Genomic DNA, 18292 nt, shown 5'->3' on the forward strand with positions numbered 1-18292 from the left:
GCGTTCACACTATTGTGTTGCATGCTTGAAAGCTGCTAAGAGAGTAAATCTTAGAAGTTCTCATTACAGGAAAAAATTTCATAACTATGTACGGTGACAGATGTTAACTAGACTTACTGTGACCATTTTGCAGTGTATACAAATATTGGATCCTTATGTTGTACACCTGAAGCTGGTATAATAAGTCAGTTGTGCCTCAATAAAAATATATTTTCTTCATAAAAACATTAAATACAAAAATTTTTAAATTTTATTTATTTACTCAGAGAGGGAGAAACAGGCTCCCCACTGAGCACGGAGCTTAAAGCGGGGCTTGATCCCAGGATCCTGAGATCATGACCTGAGCTGAAGGCAGATGCTTAACTCACTGAGCCACCCAGGTGCCCCATAAAATTATCATTTGATCCAGAAATTCCATTGCTAGTTACATGCCCAAAGAATGCAAAGCAGGGATTCGAACAGGAACTTCCATATGGATGTTTATGCAGTAATACTCATAATGGCCAAAAGAAACAACCTAAGTGTCCAATAATGGGATTAAAAATGTGGTCTTTACATATAATGGAGTATTATGCAGACTTAAAAAGGACTGAACCTCTCAGACATACTACAACATGGATTATTGCAAACATACTAAGTGAAATGAGCCCCTAGGAAGGACAAGCACTGTAGGATTCCTCTGATAGGAAAGACTCAGGGTAGTTGGTTCACAGGGACAGAAAAGTAGCATGGGGGTTGCCAGGGGCAGGGGGGAAGGGGACAGGGGCAGTGACTGTTTAAGGAATATAGTTTTTGTTCCAGGAAGTGACAATGTTTTAGATCCGGGTCGTGGTGGTGGTTGCCCAAACAAGGTGAAGGTACTCAATGTCACGGAACTGTCAGCTTAAAAATGGTTATGATGGGAAATTTTACTGTATCTTTTTCCGCAATTAAAAAAAAATACAAATGCTCAGAGTGAAGTTTGAGGCCCATTAGTCTAGCACCGCTCGTTGGCAGAAGGAGAGAGCAGGGGAGCGGTCTTTCTGAAGGCCTTGTAGAACTCTCGGGTGCATGTGCACCCTCTGGGGCTTCTGCTGAACGGCAGATTCTGATCCTGTGGGTCTGTGGGCGAGGCCTATGAATCTGCATTTCTAACGAGTTCCTGGGGGTTCCTGATGCTTTGGACCGTGCTTTGGGGATCAGTGCTCTAGAGACAATGGTGGCCTCATCTCGGGTGGACAAGGGAGAGGTCTGGGAAGGAGCAAGTGTGTAGGCTGCTTGCTCCAGACGCTGAGTTTAACAGTGACTCCATGGGGTGTAAGTGTGGGGGTCTGGCGGACCAGGGAACTAGCTTTCAGAAAGGTTCAGAGAGGCGGGCTTGTAGTTCAGCCAAAGGACATATGGAAGTCGTGCACAGAAATGCGCGGGTTCTCCACAAGTCTGTTGGCATTTCTGGACTGTGTTTTAGAGTTAATGGGTGCAGCTCAGCGGACGACAAATTAAACTGGCCCATTCACTTTCCTTCTCTGCTGCTTCTCTGAGTCCCTCTCATCCTGCCTGGTCCACCGCAGCCCCCAGAGCTGAGTCCCGCCTGCTGGTTCTCAGCAGAATAAAATTCTCAGGCTCCCCATCCACCCGGCCCCGCATACTGGCTCCCCGCCCTGAGCCAGTCACTCACGGTTCCACACGGACTGCCTTTCGGACAGTAAGTCCAGCTGTTTCCTCCGGTCCCAGCAGCTGCCCCATCTGTCCTAGGGACAGAACTGAGACTCAGCCTCTGAGCAGCAGAACATGGGGCAGTGTGGCTCTGTGGTTAAGGCATCGGGCTTGGATCCGAGCTCACCTCTTCCGCTCCCTAACCTTGGGTGAGTTACTCAACTTCCCTGAGCTACAGCTCCCCCAACCCCAACCACTGGCGCAGACGGAGCCCATGACACCGGCCTCCCAAAGCCGCAGTGAGGTTACCTGGGCCAATGTGAGGCAAGTGTTCCGCTAGACACCTGGCACCTCACGTAGGGTCAGGTTCTGCAAGGTATTGTCACAATAGGGGTCCCTCTGCAGCCCCAGGCGGCTGGCTCGCTTCTACTCTAGCCTCTGGAGATTTGTTCATCCCCTCATGCTTGTCCAGACTGGGTCGGATTCGTGTTTCACCAGCATCCAGGGCAGGTATGTGTGGGGAGGGGGCGGGCGGCAGGCATGGAACAGAGGCTCCCCATCAAGTTTTAGGAAGAACTGCCGGGCTCCACCATTGCGCTTGCAGTTTGGGAGATGACCTGCAGATGGCGCACGCAGCCCTGGGAGGAGTCCTGTCCTCCCACAGAGGGACGCGCCTGGCCCTCGGCAGGTGTCTGGAATGCAGGCCCTTCTCACTATCCTCGTTACCGCTGTTTGCCGGTTCTCCCGGCTGGATCCTTGTGTGCGTGTTGACGGGGTGTGCTGAGAGGTCACCCCTTGGGCCTAGGAGTCCCCAAGGAGCACAAGGGTTCTGTGCCTTACCTTGTCTGGGGGACAGCTGCCCAGCTCCTCTGTATCCCACCCTGCCTGGGGGCTTAAGGGATGTGTGAGGATTGAGTCGCTTTTGGGGAAGTGCTCGTATTAGAGGTCATGCACCCCAGGCAGGGTCTCACTGTGTCCCAGATGGAGAGGGACAGCCCCCCTGCATCCTGCACAAACCTTTCCCTCCCTCTCCAGCACTCTGGCCCCCTTCCCAGTACCTCCTTCCAACTTCCGGAGGACGGCAGGTCCCAGACTCACCTTCCTTCCATGCCGATCCACAACTCAGCCCTGACTTGGGGCACTGAACCCCCTTTGTACTGTTTAGGCGTACATTCTTTTCACCCAGGGGTTCTGGTGGTGGTGGAGAGAGGAGGGAGACGGCGACCTGGGGTCTTTCCCTCTCCTCTGCCTGTTTTAACCTTCCTGTCCTTGGAAGCCCCGCCCACACCCCCCCCCACGCCTTTCATCAGGGAGGGCCCTTCCACACACCTGTTGTGTGCACGTCTCCTTCCAGCTGGCAGCCTGATTCCCAGCTCCTCCAAAACCAGGCATGGTACCTGGCGTGTCTGCTGGCCCGATTCTCTTTAGGGGAGCTCCATTTCCCTCCTGCATAAGCCTCTTTCACCTCTCCAACCTCTAATGACCTCACTCCTTCTCTTTGGCCTTGGCTAGCCCTAGCAGTCAGCCTAGAACTTCAGGGCTGGGCCAAACCCCAGGGTACTACAATCGCTTCCTCCTCCTCCCATAACTTAAGTGCGTACTGTGGTTTGCCTTCCTTTAGCTTTCCTGGCTGGATGAGAAGAGTTAGCAGACACCTGCCCTCCCCCACGCCCAGACCGGGCTCCCCAGGGCTCTCTGCAGGGTTGCTTCATGTTACAGATAAAGAAACTGGTCCAGAGGGGTTCAGCAGCTTGCTGGAATTCACACAGCTGCCCCCTTTAGAGGCCGGCACAGATCTGAGACCCGGACAGGTGCTCAAGGAGGCACGCAGGCTAATTGAAAACCTTCAGAAAAGTTTAACCTGCTGAGCTAAAGCCTGAACTTCTCTAAGTCTCTCCACACGAGAAACAGACGGGCCAGTACAGGGCCCTTTCCTTCCTTCCTCCCTCCCTCCCCACTGGCCCTCGCCAGATGGGAAAAAAGCTACCACGTAGAAACATAACCTTTATTGCACACGGCGCTGGGTTTTTTTTCATAGAAAAAGGTATTAACACATAAGCATCTGCAAATTGAAGCAACTCCTGGTTTTCTTGGAACAGTGAAATCGCATGCAGTGTCTCTGAGTCGGGATTTTGGTCTCTGTCAAAACCACCTAGATTGAGGGGAGGGTGAGAGAGTAGGAGGGAAAAATTGCTGAGTCTTTGTGCCTCTGTCTCAAAATAAGGTGAGAGAAATATATAGATACATAGCTTGTCCATGTGCTCCTATCTCCTATATATGTATATATCTCTCTCCACGCGAATTTTGTGGGGTGGGGAGGGGTGTGTTGATTTGTACTGTCAAATTCTTTGTGCCCTGGCTTCATGGAGAAGAAAATAGTTTCATTTGTACAAAAGAGTTCTATGTACAAGCGTTCATGACTTGGGGGCTTTTCTTTTCGTTGTTGGTTGGTTTTTGTCAGTTTAATATAAATAATGCAGGAAAACAGCCAAGTTGGTGTGTGAGGGCCCGAGGTGCAGACAGGTCCCAGCGTAGGGCCGCTTTTCTTGCTGTGCCCCTACACCAGGGTATAGGATTTGGAGTAGGCCCCTGCCCCCTGCTTCTGAGACCTCCCCACCCCCGATGTGCTCATCTCGAGAAGTGAGTCCCTTGAGCCCCCCATTTTGGTGTGTGGGCCCCCGGCCCGCGGAGGCTCGGTGCTGGGGGCTGGAGGGGCAGCACTGGGGGCAGCCGGGGGCTCGGCAGGGGTGGGGCCGGGAGCTGGTGGGGCCGTGCCGGCTGCGGGTGCTGGCATGGCCAGAGTCCTCTGAGGTAAAGTGGCTGTGGAGGCTGCAGCAGGGGCCCCTGGGTGCGGGAGGCCCAAGGGCTTGCTGGCAGGGTCCAAGGTCAGGTGGCGAGCCTGGGTGTGGTAGGTTCGAGCCATGTTCCGGATGGAAGCCTCTCGGGGTGGGACCACAGGGCAGGGCTCACGGCCATCTGCCTTTCGGAAGAAGGCCTCAGACTTGGCATACAGGGGTAGGTTACAGTAGTCACCTGGAATCACAGAAGCAGAAGACGTTGATGGCAGAGGCCCCTGGGCACCTGCTTGTTCACCCCACCCGCCACTCCCCAGTCTTTTCCCTGATCTGACCTGGAGTCCCTCCACAAGGGAGACAACGAAGTATCCAGAAGGGATCAGTTACTTGAGGCTCTGAGCAGGTTTCCTTATCTGGGAAATGCGGCCCCTCCCATTTCCCCAAGGGGATTACTGGGAGCAGTGAATGGGATCAAGAGAGGAAAGGGCAGCGGGTACATACAGTAGCTGCTCACTAAACTGGGGGGAGTACTTAACGCTGAAAGACCTAGACAGACTGCTGGAGAGCTCTGCTCTGGAAAATGGCTTCCCAAGAGCTCTGGCTGGTGAAACAGTTTTCCTACCCTGAGGAGGGAATGCTGGTCACAACCCCATGGAGCCCGATTCTGCCCCCTGAGGACCTGCACAGCACGCTGCCCCCTCCCCGCCCCCCGTCACCCCACCACCTTTCCCAGGGCAGCCTGTCAGATGTCTGAAGTCAGCTATGTTTCCCCGTCCCTCTTCCCAGGCGGAATGTTCCATATTTCTTAAACCGCCTCCATGTGCGGATCCCTCTGCTCCGTGAGCAACTTCACCTATATATGTGCCTCTAATCTGCTGACCATGCCAGGAACTTTCTGTACATGATCTCATTCAGTCCCCAGAGCCTCCTGGACAGGCTAATACTGGCCCACAGCTGGCAAGTGAGAAAACTGAGTTTCAGAGAGATTAAGTAATTTGCCCTAATTCACCCAGCCAGAAGGGGCGGGGTGTGATTCAGGCTGATCTCTGAAGTCCTTGTACTTTGTTACCCTGGCCTCTTCTCTAGAGGACCCCGAGTGCCCAGATGAGCGCAGGCACTAGGCGAGGCCAGGACCAAGCAGGTCAGACCCTGTGTGGTCTGACATGGTATGGTGTGGTCCCAGTGTCTGCTGATGGACCCCCATTCCCACACGCTCTGGCCAGGCCCCTGGCATCAGACAGCTGCCAGTCGGGCAAGGTCAGTGCCCACCATGAGGTTTGGCCCCATGGATCAATATTGAATGGCATTGAGACCAGTGGCCATTGGGCAGCTGAGCCCCAAAAGGCTGTACCTTCCTCACTGGCATAGCCTCAAGTAAAGGCAATGATCGCTACGTACCGAGAACCGGCCACACGCCAGGCACGTATTGTGCCTGCTAGGACAAGGCAGAGTCCATGCTGTCATTTGCATTTTACTGAGGAAGTGAACTATCAGAGAGGTGAACTGACTTCCCAGGGCCACCGAGGTATTACGAGGCTGAGCCAGGATACGGATTCTCCCAAGTTCTTGTTCTATACTGCCCACACTGCCAAGGGGCCCTGCCCCGCTGGGGATGCCAGGGGATGCAGCGGGGGAGGCAGGCCGAGCACTCACTCTTGTTGGCCCGGTGCGGGATGGGCACAGCCACGTTCTTGCCTCGGTCAGCATCCTGGGGCTTGGGCGGGGAGGCCGTGAAGCGACAGATGCCAGGCTCGGAGGGCGTGCTCATGGACGTCATGCTGTCGGCGTTCTCGTTGGTGCCCGTGGTCATCTGGTCTGAGGAGCTGTCGGAGATGAAGCACTCGGTGATCTCGAACTTGGCATGCTGTAGCTGCTCCTCCAGCTTGGCGTGCTCGTAGGCCCGGGCCAGCTCCTCGTAGGTGGACGAGGCGCTCTCCGTGGACACCATGCTGTTCCGTCCTTTGTCTGCAGAGACGGAAGGCTCGGTGTTAAGAAGAAACGAGGGGGCCTTGGGGAAAGCCGTTCCCCTACCCGTGAGCCTGGAAGTCCTCTCAGAAGACCCCGCTCTCCCCCTGGGAAGGAGGCTTTGGTGGCAGAGCGGGGACTTTGGCAAATCGAGGGCAGAACATCTTCCATTCTTGAAAACCACCCCCCACCCCCGGAGCCCTCAGCTCTTTCTCCAACGAACAACACATGTACCATTTCCCTGACACCTTTTGGGAGAGCAGAATGAAATCCTTGACTAGGCAGAGCTCAGAGAGGTCAAGGGTGTTTGTGCCGGCCGCACAGCAAGCCGGTGGGCCACCTGGAAGTGACACTGACCTGCGCCTTGGACCCCAAGAGCTGGTGGGAGGAGGTTGGGACAGGGGAGCCGAATGGTGGAGAAACGGGGAGAGAGAGAACAGGATGCAGGCTGGGCGCCGGGCTCACCTGTGTCCTGGGAGAGGCTGGCACTGTAGCTGTCACTCTCCGTGACAGTGACCCCATGCTGGGACCCCACGGTGCGCCAGTCAGAGGTGAGGGTGCGGGCAGGCGTGGAGGCCTGGCACTTGGTCAGAGTCCACTGGCTTGAGTACCGATTGCGGGTGCTGTGGGCTGACTTCACATTCTTCCTGGACACTGGATCTGCACAGAGGAAGCAACAGCTAACCCTCCGCGGAGGGCACTCAGCCTCGGGCAGTGGGCACGGACCCGAGGGGCAGTGGGGAGCAAGGGAGGAGGCATAAGCAGCCACAAAGCTTCCTGGGGGTGCTGAGCACACTGCCTTTCCAGCTACGTGGTCCCATAGGAGAAGAGGAACAGCGGTGAGGTGTGGGGGTGGCGGGGGCACATCCTGGTTCTCCCCCCTCCCCACCTGTTCCTTCAGCTTGGGGAAGAAAGTCCCTCCTCTCCTGCTGTCCCCTGTGCATTAACTCCCTACAGCCCTTGGTGTCCCCATCCTTACCTCCAGAGTCACAGTGCTAGAGGCAGGAGGCCCCTGGACAGCAAGCACTCCCAACCCTCTCAAAATATCTAGGTAAGGACACGGAGGCCCAGAGAGATAAAGGTAGCAATATCCCCAAGGTCACAGCTAGGATGTCTTTAGTCAAGGTCTGGAGACTCTACCTCCAGTGCTCTTTCCGTTCTTTGTGCTGCTCCCCCACCCCATCTTCTTCCACCTGTGCCCCATGCTGTGCCTGGGTGGCCCTGTCTGGGAGGAGCTCTGCCTCCCTCGGGATAAGGCATACTTGTGCCTGGCCGGATGTCGGACATGTCGATGAGGGGTCCCGTGCTCTGGATGAGGGCTGGGTGGTGCAAGGAGACACCCGTGCAGAAACTCTGTGGGTTGACAGCTTGGCTGAACTCAGCGTCCGTTACGGGGATGGTGGCTTTGTCATCTCCTAGGGGTAGAAGGGCAGTGAGTACGAGTCCTTCTCTTTAGACTTCCCAGATTTCTTTTTGTCTTTATCTGATGTTGAGACACAGAAAGTGTGGAATAATCCTTTCCATGAGACAGAGGAGGAAACTCAGTCCTTGAGAGAGGTTTCAGGGAGTTCTGAGGTTGCTGAGTGGGGGATGGGCCCGCTGGGAGAACCCTGGGCACTGATGTGACGGCTGCGGGGCTCCCCTTGGTGGGCTGTGGCCTGGGGAAGACCAGGACAGAGAGCTTGTGGCCCCTATCACTCACCCAGCTGCTTGATGCCCTCCTTGTCCTCAATGAGCAGCTGGACTCTGGGGATGTCAATGTGTAGCCTTGGGCCCTGGGGTGGCCCCTTCACAGGGGTGTCAAAACTTCGGTTGTTCTTGCTGTGGGGAGAAGGGCCATAAGCAGGTCACTCAGCAGCCATAAAGGGCTGGAGGAGAGGGTTTTTCAGGGCAGTGGGGTCTTAGAAGCCTGTCCTCTGCAGGGGAGGAAACAGTGACATGAAACCTACCTTATCAACATTTCTGCCAGACTCTTTGCATCTGTAAAACAGTAGAGAGAGGGTCTGGGTGAAAATGGGGTCTGAGCAGGATGAAAACTAGAAGACGTGTGGGGAACAAGGTGGGAGAATTCCCTAGACTGGGACCAGAGCTGGTCTACTGGGGAGGAGAAATGAAAGACCTCTAAAATAGTCTAACATGGGATAAGTTCTGATAGCTCCTGGTGCGAGATTTGGCTCAGGTCTGTTTTCCTTTCCTCAGATTTTTATCTAATAGGGAGGTCCTTCCCAGAGGAGAGGGTATATAAAGTGCTCCATCTGTTTCCTGAATTGACTCTAATTAGACAAGACATCATAGCAGGCTGGGAATGGGTTCCAGTGGAGGGTCTATCCTCTGTTATCTGCTGGGAAGAGAAGAGAGTGGAGGATGATGGACAGGTGGTCAATGGGCATCCCCAGAGGACTATGAACCAAGAGGATTTATTTCTTTCTCTTGGGCACCCGTCCCCTAAAAGCTCATGGATGAATTTAGGGGTCCCTGCTTAGTCTTCAGAGGAGCCTTGAATAAGATCAGGATCTCAGGTTAGGAACTGACAAAAAGAGAGAGATAGAGAAAAAGAGGAGCAAAGGACTCTCTCAAAGATCCATTAGACCTCTGATGAGAATGAGAATCATGAAAATGATCTGTCAGAATGAATCTAGCAGCATGTATGTATCCAACTATTGACTCACTCACTCATCCATTCATCCATCATTGACCCAGTTACCTGTCAATCTATTCATTTCTGCATCCACCTATCCAGTCAGTCATTCATCCATCATCCACCCATTCAACAATGCATTTGTCCATCCATCCAACCGATTAATCTATTCAACCATTCATCCAGCCATCTGTCCATATGTCCATAAAACCATAAAGCCACCTGTCCATCCATCCATCCATCCATTCACCAATCCAACCATCTCTCCATCCATCCATCCAATCATTGATTCATCTATTCAACCATTCATCCAAACACCTGTCCATGTGTCCATAAAACCAAATATCCACCCATCTATCAATTCATACAATCATCTATTACCCATCCATTCGAATATGCATTCATCCATCCACCTACCCATTAATCCAACCAATAATTCACTCAACCATCGATCCATCCATCCACCATTCCTCTATCGATCCAACCAACCATCTTTCCATTCAACAACCTGTCCATTAAACCTTTCATTTAACCATCCACCCAACCATGCTTCCCTCTATACATCTTTCCATCTAACTATCCAATTAATCATCCAACCCCCATCCAATCATCCACCCATCCACCTACCCAACTCCTAAACATGCTAGGCAGTGTTAGTAATTTCCAGTTCTGGGCTACTACTGTGCTCTGGCTTCTCACATTAAACTGTAAATTCTATGAGGACTAGACTATGTTCCATAAGAATATGGACTATTCCTTCTTCATTCATCTTTATATATCTCCAATGTCTGGCAGTATCTACATACAGCAGATAGTCAGTAAATGTTTTCCAAATGAGTGAATGAACATCTGTTAAGTAACTACTAGATGCTAGACATTGTATCAGTCTCTGGGAAAATCAAGGTAAAGGAGACCGATTCATGCCAGTCTATGGTATCATAGATTGGGATAGGAAAGATATTCAAAATGTCTAACATCTGCCATGTCATGGAAGCCATACAGTCAAAACTGAGCAAGGTCCTAGTGACCACCAGCAGATCTATGCTTTAGTGGCCAGCTTCTAGAATAATCTCAGGGATCCTGCGAAAGAGAAGGAGCATCCAGGGTGGGAGGGAGCAACATCTACTTACCAACTAACGTGGAAATGTTTAACTATTTTAAGCAGTATGGCTTTAGCAGCGTGTACCTCTAAAAATCAGCCCTGATTAGGTCAGGCACAAAGACTTGGGGACACAGAAGACGAAGCGGAGAGAGCCAAAGTTTCAGAAGGTTTTATAGCAGCTTTCCCTTCAGTGGGACACAGGCACTTTCTCTTGTCCAGATAGTGCTCACGAGCCAATGAAAGGTGGCCCACGTGGCAGAGGATCAACACTCCCTCCCCAGAAGCCTGTAGGACACTCGCCTACCTCGGAGACGCTTCAGCCGCTTCTCCTTCCTCTTCTTGCGAACGATGAAGAGCAGAGCTACCCCCAGAGTGGCCAGGATGACTGGGCAGCCGATGGTGAACAGCTTCTTCACATCATCCCCCTCCCCTTGAGCAGACTTGATGGGAGGGATGGTACCTGTTGGAGTGAAGAGGGGGAGTCAGATGTCCCTTATGAGCAGGGTCTGGGCAGAGTCCCTTGGGTGAGGTTGCCTTTGAACCTCTCTTGCTGCCCTTGCTCTCACTCTGACCTCCACTTCCTGGCACAGAGTCCCAACCCTCTCCCTCTATTCTCCCCAATTCTGGTCACATCAGGACAGCCATGAGCAGTCACATAGTTTTTACACTGCATTAGAATACTGATGACTTCGTGGGCCTATTTTAGAATTACCCAGAAGTCTTTCAGAGATAGTCTCCTGCCTCTTGGAGATATCTAGAAGGTGGGCTGATGAGCTTAGATTCTGCCATCCAGGTTGTAAAGTGGAGAGAAGTCAGAGCATTGGGATCCTGGGGTCTCACCCCCAGATGGGGACAAAACCACTCCATGCCCTGCATTTCCTTCCTGTTCCCCCACCCATGGGTGAGATCTGCTAATCTTGGGAGCCTGTATGGAGGCAGTAAGCTCTGTTGACAGAGACCTCTGCAAAGCCCCATCTATCCTGGTTTCAAAGCCTCGCAGAAGACCATCTCCTTCATGAAACCTTCCTTGTTTGGGCCCATTCTTTTCTTTCTTTCTTTCTTTTTTTTTTTTTTTTGAAGATTTTATTTATTTATTTGACAGACAGAAAACACAAGTAGGCAGAGAGGCAGGCAGAGAGAGAGCAGGAAGGAGGCTCCCTGCTGAGCAGAGAGCCCAGTGAGGGGCTCGATCCCAGGACCCTGAGACCATGACCTGAGCAGAAGGCAGAGGCTTTAACCCACTGAGCCACCCAGGCGCCCCTCTGATACCACATTTATTATTTCCTTAACACATAGGCAGACGGACTGGACCTTGGGGCAACTAGTCTCTCTGAATTTGGCTTTCAGCGTGTCTTTAGTGTACGTGCGGGACAACACAGCAGGAACAGAAGTAATGCGCACCACCTCCTGGCCCAGGCAGTGAAGACTGGGGTGGCTTTTCCATCCCTCTCTCCTTGGCGACCTTAGAGGCTACACATTTAAGATGGCATAGCTAAAAGATGGTGGCCAGCCAACCCTCACAAGATGTTATGAGTACAAGAAGCAATTCTTTACTGGATCAAGGCCTGCAGCTTTCCATATTTATCTGTTCTTTTTTCCCCAGGTTATCCAATCCTGGTTAATGCAACCTATTAGGAGAGGGGCCCCAGGGGGCGGGGCCTCAGCTATCCCTTTACACTATACTCTCCGTCTCTCTGAAGCAGTGGAGAGCAAGGACTGCACCTTCAAAAGACCCTCGTAGTGTGATGGGTTTGCCTGGCTATCAGTCTGTATCTGTCACTGGTGCACCTGCCCGCCTCCCGCTCTGCTTCCCCCTTTGCTTGCTCCTTCCGTGCCTCCAGCCTTTTCCTCCATGGTAGTCCTATTTTTTGATTTGTCTGTCCTCTCTTTATGTGTCCACCTCTCTGCCAGCCTCCCTGGGGACATCTCGCAGCACCCCCTGTGCAGCCCCTCCCGCCCTCCCGGACTCACTGCCGTCATAGTCCAGGGTGGCGAACTGGGCAGTCTCGTTGCCGCAGCCAGCGCTGTTGCAAGCCCGCATGCGCAGCTCGTACCACGTGGCCTCACGCAGCTCGGTCAGAAACACCTCCCCGGAGCTGTTGGCCCGCAGCCCTTGCCAGGCCCAGGTGCCCTTGGGCCGGTACTCCAGCACGATGGCTGTGATCGGGCAGCCCCCGTTGTTCCAGCCCTGCAGGTTAAGCCGAGCATGTGTGGAGTTGATGTGGGTGAACAGGTGCTGGTCTTTGCTGAAGGAGGGCTCTGGGGGCGGGGGGCACAGGGAGAGAGCGAGGTTAGAGACTCAGAGGAGGAGGGCTCATTCATCTGCGCGGGGAAGGAGTCTCCTGGGCCAGTAGTTCTGGGGAGCAGTGGTTGGCAGAGAAGGGAGTAGGGATGCCCCAGGGGACAGAGGAGGAGGGAGAAGAGGGAAGGATGTGGAGAGGCCTCAGCAGGGCAAGAGGTACAGGAGGAAGGAAGAGGCTGCCACCATGGGCTGTGGGGCCAGGGAGGTGGGGCCTGTTTTTCCTGCTGTGATCGGTTAGTGTGCCATCTACAGGGATGGGAACCAGGTCCAGTCTTTCCCTGCAGCCTCTGCTCCCGGCGCCCTCCTTCCCTAGGCCCTCCACCTTCCATCCGCATATCCTGGGCCCATCTCTCCCCAGCTGGGTCATCGCTGGGCCTCACCCCGCCCGTGGGTCTTGGCCTCGATGATCTCGCTGATGCGCCCGGAGCCCACGCTGTTCTTGGCCGCCAGCTTCACTTTGTACCACGTGCCACACTTGAGGCTGTCCAGCTTGAAGGACCGCTCACCTGAGCTGATGAACACGTCCTTCCACTCCTCACTGTTGTCTACTGAGTACTGCAGCACGAAGCCTGCCGGGGAGGTTTGCCTGGCTTAGGGCGGGCAGGGCAGGGCTGGGGACACCCCAATAGTTGGCAGGGGGCTGGGCTCCCCGCAGGGGCAGAGTGGGGCCTTTGGTGACAGGGTGGGGGGCAGAGGCAGATTGGACACAAAGCTGCAAGGAGCTTTCTTGCTCTCTCTTTAGCAGCCAAGGTGGAGAGGGGAGCAGAAAACCGAGCCTTCAGGTGTAAAAGGGATAGTATTTAGAGCCTACTTTTCCCGGAGTGGTCCCCAGACAGCAGGATTAGATCCCGTGGGAGCTTGTCAGATCCCACCCCAGACCCCTGGAATCAGAATCTACCTTCTTTAAGATCCCCTAACGATTCATGCGCATGTTCAAGGTTGAGAAGCATGATCTAGTACATTTGTCCACTGCTATAGATTTGGACACTGAGGTCAAGAGAAGAAAACTGATTTCTTCGGTTCGCACAGCTCATCAGCTGCGATTGGGCTGGGCCTTCTAAAACCCAGGTACCCAGGCTGGTAGCCGTGGCACTTGGGTAACTTCCTTGTGGTCCAAATTGCCCCTCACTCATCACTTCTGAGGCTTTATGCGGACAAGTGGTGGGAGTGGATAAAGCCCTTGCCTGGCTCCTGGGCCCTGAATTTCTTCCCCTATTTCCCCCTCCTCACCCAGACCCTTCTCACCTCGGATGGAGCTGCCCCCATTGTCACCTGGGATCCAGGTCAGGGTGATGGACGAAGCAGAGGTTCTAGAGACAGTGAGGCGAGGCTGGTCCGGGGGAACTGTGAGGGGAAAGCCACCAGCCCTCACCACAAAGGGTTAACACCTGATGATGGGAACGCAGGCTATCCCAGCTGCAACTGAGGACCCAGGCCTGGCCTTCCTGCCCTCGAGGTGCTCCCCCAGCTCCTGCTTGTTCTCCCCATCCCTCTGGCCTCCTCTTCCACATGGCACCTCTGTTCACTGTGGGTCTGTCCCCCAGGGTGAGGGGGCTGGGGAAGTGGGGATGGGGGGCCTGCCTTCCGGGGCCTTACCTTGCACCAGAAGGTTGACGATGATGGTGTCAAAGCCCCCAGTGTTGGTGGCCGTGCAGGTGTAGTAGCCTGAGTCCTCGGCCTTCACAGCACGCAGTAGCAGTGTGCCGTTGGTATGGATGAGCCGGTGCCCGTCCATGGACACGGGGATGGCTGAGTCCTCACTGCGGGGGGTGGGGTGCAGACATGGATTATGGTAAGCACCCCCTCCTCCTGGGTGCTCCCCCAGGACTGCAGGCAAACAGGGCTGGGAGTAGAAGGAGGCTGGCTGGGGGGGCCCCGGGACTCTTGGGGTTTTACCCAGTGCTTCCTGGGGCTATCCTGTCCCCCTGGCCTCTTCAAGCATCCAAGGAGGGGAGATCTCCAGGGCCCTGCATTTCTCTGGGGCCCCGCGCACACCTGTCCTTGGTCCATTTCACAGCGGGGGCTGGATCTCCCACCGAATTGCAAGGTAGTCGGACATCCTTCATCCAGGGGGTTGTCACGGTGCCTCCAAATGAGATGATCTTTGCTGGGGCTGCAGGGAAGAGAGCATGAGCGCCCCCCACCTCTACTCTCAACACCGCACTGGCCTGCCTTTCCTGGGGCTCTCCAAATTCACAGTGCAAGACCCCCATCTCCTACCTGACCTCCACCTTGGGCTTGGGGCAAGGGTGGGTACAGACGCTTTCAGATGGCAGTCACCTGTTCAGACGCCTGCTATGGGCCAGGTATCAGAGGAGGCTCTGAGCGTTCACGCCATGAATAAGACGTGTTCCCTATCCTGAAGCTGCTCATCATCCCGGTGGAGGGGAGGGGACAGATACTTCAAAAGTATCATGACAGGGTGGAAATACTACGTAGGGGTAGGTGCAAATCGCCAGGGGAGCACCAAGAAGGAGGAATGACTCCGCCACTCCGGTGGTGGTGGAGAAGGCCGGGAGGCTTCTGGAATGAGAAGCTTTGACTGGAATCTTTTAAAGTCAGCTCCACACCCAGCACGGAGTGCAGGGTGGGGCCTGAGCTCACGACCAACCCGGAGATCATGACCTGAGCTGAAATCAAGAGTCGGATGCTTAACTGACTGAGCCCCCCCAGGCGCCCCTGAATCTTGAAGGCTAAAGAGGAATTCACTACGCAGAAGGAAAGGTGTAGCCGGAAGAGGGGACAGCACTGAGTAGAGGCCTGGAGGGCTGAAGCCCGTGGATGTGTCAGGGTCGGCAAGTACTCTGGGGCAATCAAAGCCCAGGGTGACTGAAGGGGGATGGGCGGTGAGCGGGAGCAGAAGCCCCTGGAGGGCTCCAAGCGGCAGAAGGTGGAGGGTGGGCTTCCGTTTGAGGTCACGAGGAGCCACTGGAGGCTTACAAGTAAGTAATGAAACATTCCAAGTAGAGTAGAAGCCCTGGCTGCCGGCAGAGGGTGGTTTGCTGGAGGACGCAGACCAGCGGCAAGATGGCGGCCAGAGAGCAGGCCCCAAGGGGGCCGTATGGCTGTGGGGAGGTTAGGGGCTCAGGGAGGAACCGCCAGGACTTGGGGTCTGACTGGCTTTGAGGAAGAAACAGAGGGGGAGGTGAGGATGCCACCATGATGCCGGCTGGGGGATGGTGCCCTCACAGAGACAAGGCACACGGCGGGGGCGGCAGGGGAGGGGGAGGAAGGATGTGGGGGAAGGGATAGGAGCAGGGTAGGTAGGAGACCCCGGGATGCTTAGCCTCACACTGACCCTGAGGTCACCCACACGGGGTAGCTAGAAAGCAGTCAGATACACATGTTCTGGAGCGTGAGAGAAGTGGCCGGGCCGCAGACACTGATGTGGGAGTCGGCCACCCAGTGACCGAGGTCGCCATGGGTGGGATGGTAGATTGACAGAGAGGTGGCAGCAACATACGCACAGGCCTGGCAGACAAAGGAACGTCCCCAAGAGTGACGGGAGCACACTCAGAGGACCAGGCCCCACAGGCCGCAACACAGAAGGCAAGGCAGGCAAAGATGTCCAGGGAACTGTGGGAAGGTGATCACGGCGGGTGCCTCACAGATCTCTGGGCTGAGTTACAGGTATTAAATTAACCAAGTGACCAAGCACTTCAGAATTCCAGACCTGGTACCTCCCTGTGACTGGGGTTAGTTCCCTGAATGTCTTGGTGTCTCGGTGTGTGAGAACGTGTGTGTGTGTGTGTGTGTGTGTGTATGTGTGTGTGTGTGTGTGTGTAGTATGGGTTGGGGAGGGAACAGCAGTGCTCGCCCCCTTCCTCACTGGGCTGCTTGAGGACAGAAGAAGATGTAGATGTGTTCTGGGAAGTACAAAGCCCGCTGGGGATGTGTCCTGTGGACTGCCCCCAGGGGAAGGGGCTGACCTTCTGCAGGACACCCAGACCCTCCCATGCTGCTCTGGGCCAGTGCCAGCTACCCTGGGAGCACTGCAGGTTCTAGGCCCCTTCTCTTCAGAAGGGATAAGCCCAGGAGAAGGGGTTGGTGGCACCTGTGGGAGGAAGGATTGCGGACGTTAGAAATGCCGAGGTGGGGGGGGGAAGAGCCCGACCTAGAGCCAGAAGAGCCCGCAGGCCATTCTGCACACTGTCTGCCAGCTGTGGAGACCCTGCCTCGATGCTTAACTGGAAAATGGAGCAACAAGGGCACGGTAGGAGCCCCGTTGCAGGCCCTCCAGCGAGCACTAGTGGCCTCCGAGCCTGTGGCAGGGGAGGGCTGATGTTTCTTGTGTCTCCAGCCAAGGAAGCCTGTCATCCCAGGAGCCTGGTCCTTGGGCTCCAGGGTTCATGGTCAGGTGGCTGGGGGAGGAGGCAGGCCCAGGAAGAAGGGGGCCTTCCCGTCTAGGCTGGCAGTCAAGGTAGAGGACCTGGAGTCCTGGGCTGGTGGTGGTGAAATGCAAGGCCCTGTGGCGGCCCCAGGGTTGGCGCAGAGGGCAGATGAGCCGCCGTGCCCCGCTGCCTCTTCGGTGTAGGGTTGGGGCCTGAGAAGTCATTCCCTTTAGTATCGGGGTGCATAGGCCCCACGGCTCCCCTCTGCCCAGGCCAGGGATTCAGTGAGGGCGTTCTCTAAAGACACACCTGGTCTTAGTCACTCGGTGCCCAGCATCTAGCCCAGACCCCCCTCCTAGCTGTGCTCCCTGTGAAATCAGCCATCAGCAACCCCACCTCTGCCCCAGGCGTCCAGGCTTTGAAATGGGGGGGATGCCTGTGTGGCTTTCTGCTCTGTGGAAGCGGTGTCCCCTGCTGCCTCCCATCTAGAGATGCTGACCCTTGGGACAGAGGCTCTGCTGCGAGCTGGGAGTGGGCCTAATGCCCCCTCTTGCAACCTTGGGGTGGAGCTAGGAATGGGGGACCAGGGTGCTCCATGCCATCCGCCCCTGGGTAGCTGTGCCGCCTGGAGCCTGTTGTGAGGCTTCTAGGAGTCAGGGGGCAGCAGAGGCCCAGTCTTGGCGGGTGCAGGAGGGAGGCAGGTGAGGCGGGAGGGAGACAGCCCCTATTTGGGGAGAACCAGAATTCTAGAAGGTGGCTTCTGGTGGCTTCTCCCCGTCGGCCGGGCTGCTTACCCTTGCCTGCAGGCTCAATGGTGACCTTCTCGCTGCTGTTGCCCCGGCCAGCAGAGGTGACGGCAGCCACCCACAGCAGGTACTGCTGCCCACGGTTCAGGTGGGCTATCCGGTAGAAGAGCTGCTCTGGGCTCGTCTCATACTCGCTGGGAGCCTGCGGGAGGGAGCAAAGAAGGGCTAAGAACCCAGCTTCCGGGCCTCCAGACTCCAACCCCAGCCTTCCTCGGGGACCTGGGCTCAGAGGAGGGGGTGGCCCAGTTGGAGGATTTGGGGGGGGTGGGGGCAGTGGGAAGAGAAGGTAGGATCCTGAATCGTTTGCCCTTTCTGGTTCAGGAGCAACAGTGAGCAGAGTTTGTAGGGCGCTTGGCCCCAGGGGCTCATGGACCTGCTCTGGGTGTTGCTGGGCCAGCCTCAGTTTACCTCTTTGAGAGATCCAGACGCGGACAATGGCGGCTCCAGGCCACGGAGTGAGTGGCGGGTGAGTGACGGAGGGAGTTAGGAGAAGGGAGAACGGAGGGAAGAGGGTCCCAGGAAGACCCCGAGGAAGGGGAGTCTCTGGGAAGAAGCCAAATTACCACGTTTGCCTTATTAGGGTTGTAGACAGGCTCCCCAGCCTGTGCTGGCTCTGCTAATTACCACCCCTTCCTTCTGCGGGGGCAAACCGTCCGGGGGCGGGAGCGGTGGGAGACGGGGCTCAGAAAGCTTCACTGGGTAACACTTCATTAATGAT

The 18292-nt window shown here is 55.3% G+C and overlaps 1 protein-coding gene across 1 annotated transcript in view; it reads right to left on the reverse strand.

Moving 5' to 3' along the window:
• Positions 1-3626: 3626 nt before the first annotated feature.
• DSCAML1 (DS cell adhesion molecule like 1) overlaps positions 3627-18292 on the reverse strand; it is a 339836-nt gene continuing 325170 nt past the window's right edge. Inside the window, exons 21-33 of the mRNA XM_044257920.1 lie at positions 17563-17716; positions 14433-14550; positions 14034-14197; positions 13683-13781; positions 12818-13006; positions 12107-12394; positions 10440-10595; positions 8345-8375; positions 8098-8216; positions 7658-7810; positions 6861-7055; positions 6084-6395; positions 3627-4668 (exon numbers count right to left, since the gene is read on the reverse strand). Of these exons, the coding sequence (XP_044113855.1) occupies positions 4193-4668; positions 6084-6395; positions 6861-7055; positions 7658-7810; positions 8098-8216; positions 8345-8375; positions 10440-10595; positions 12107-12394; positions 12818-13006; positions 13683-13781; positions 14034-14197; positions 14433-14550; positions 17563-17716 (2454 nt within the window). The 3' untranslated portion in view covers positions 3627-4192. The remainder of the gene's footprint in view (positions 4669-6083; positions 6396-6860; positions 7056-7657; positions 7811-8097; positions 8217-8344; positions 8376-10439; positions 10596-12106; positions 12395-12817; positions 13007-13682; positions 13782-14033; positions 14198-14432; positions 14551-17562; positions 17717-18292) is intronic.

Source organism: Neovison vison, chromosome 7 (assembly GCF_020171115.1).
Source record: "Neovison vison isolate M4711 chromosome 7, ASM_NN_V1, whole genome shotgun sequence".
In the NCBI taxonomy this organism is placed as follows: domain Eukaryota; kingdom Metazoa; phylum Chordata; class Mammalia; order Carnivora; family Mustelidae; genus Neogale; species Neogale vison.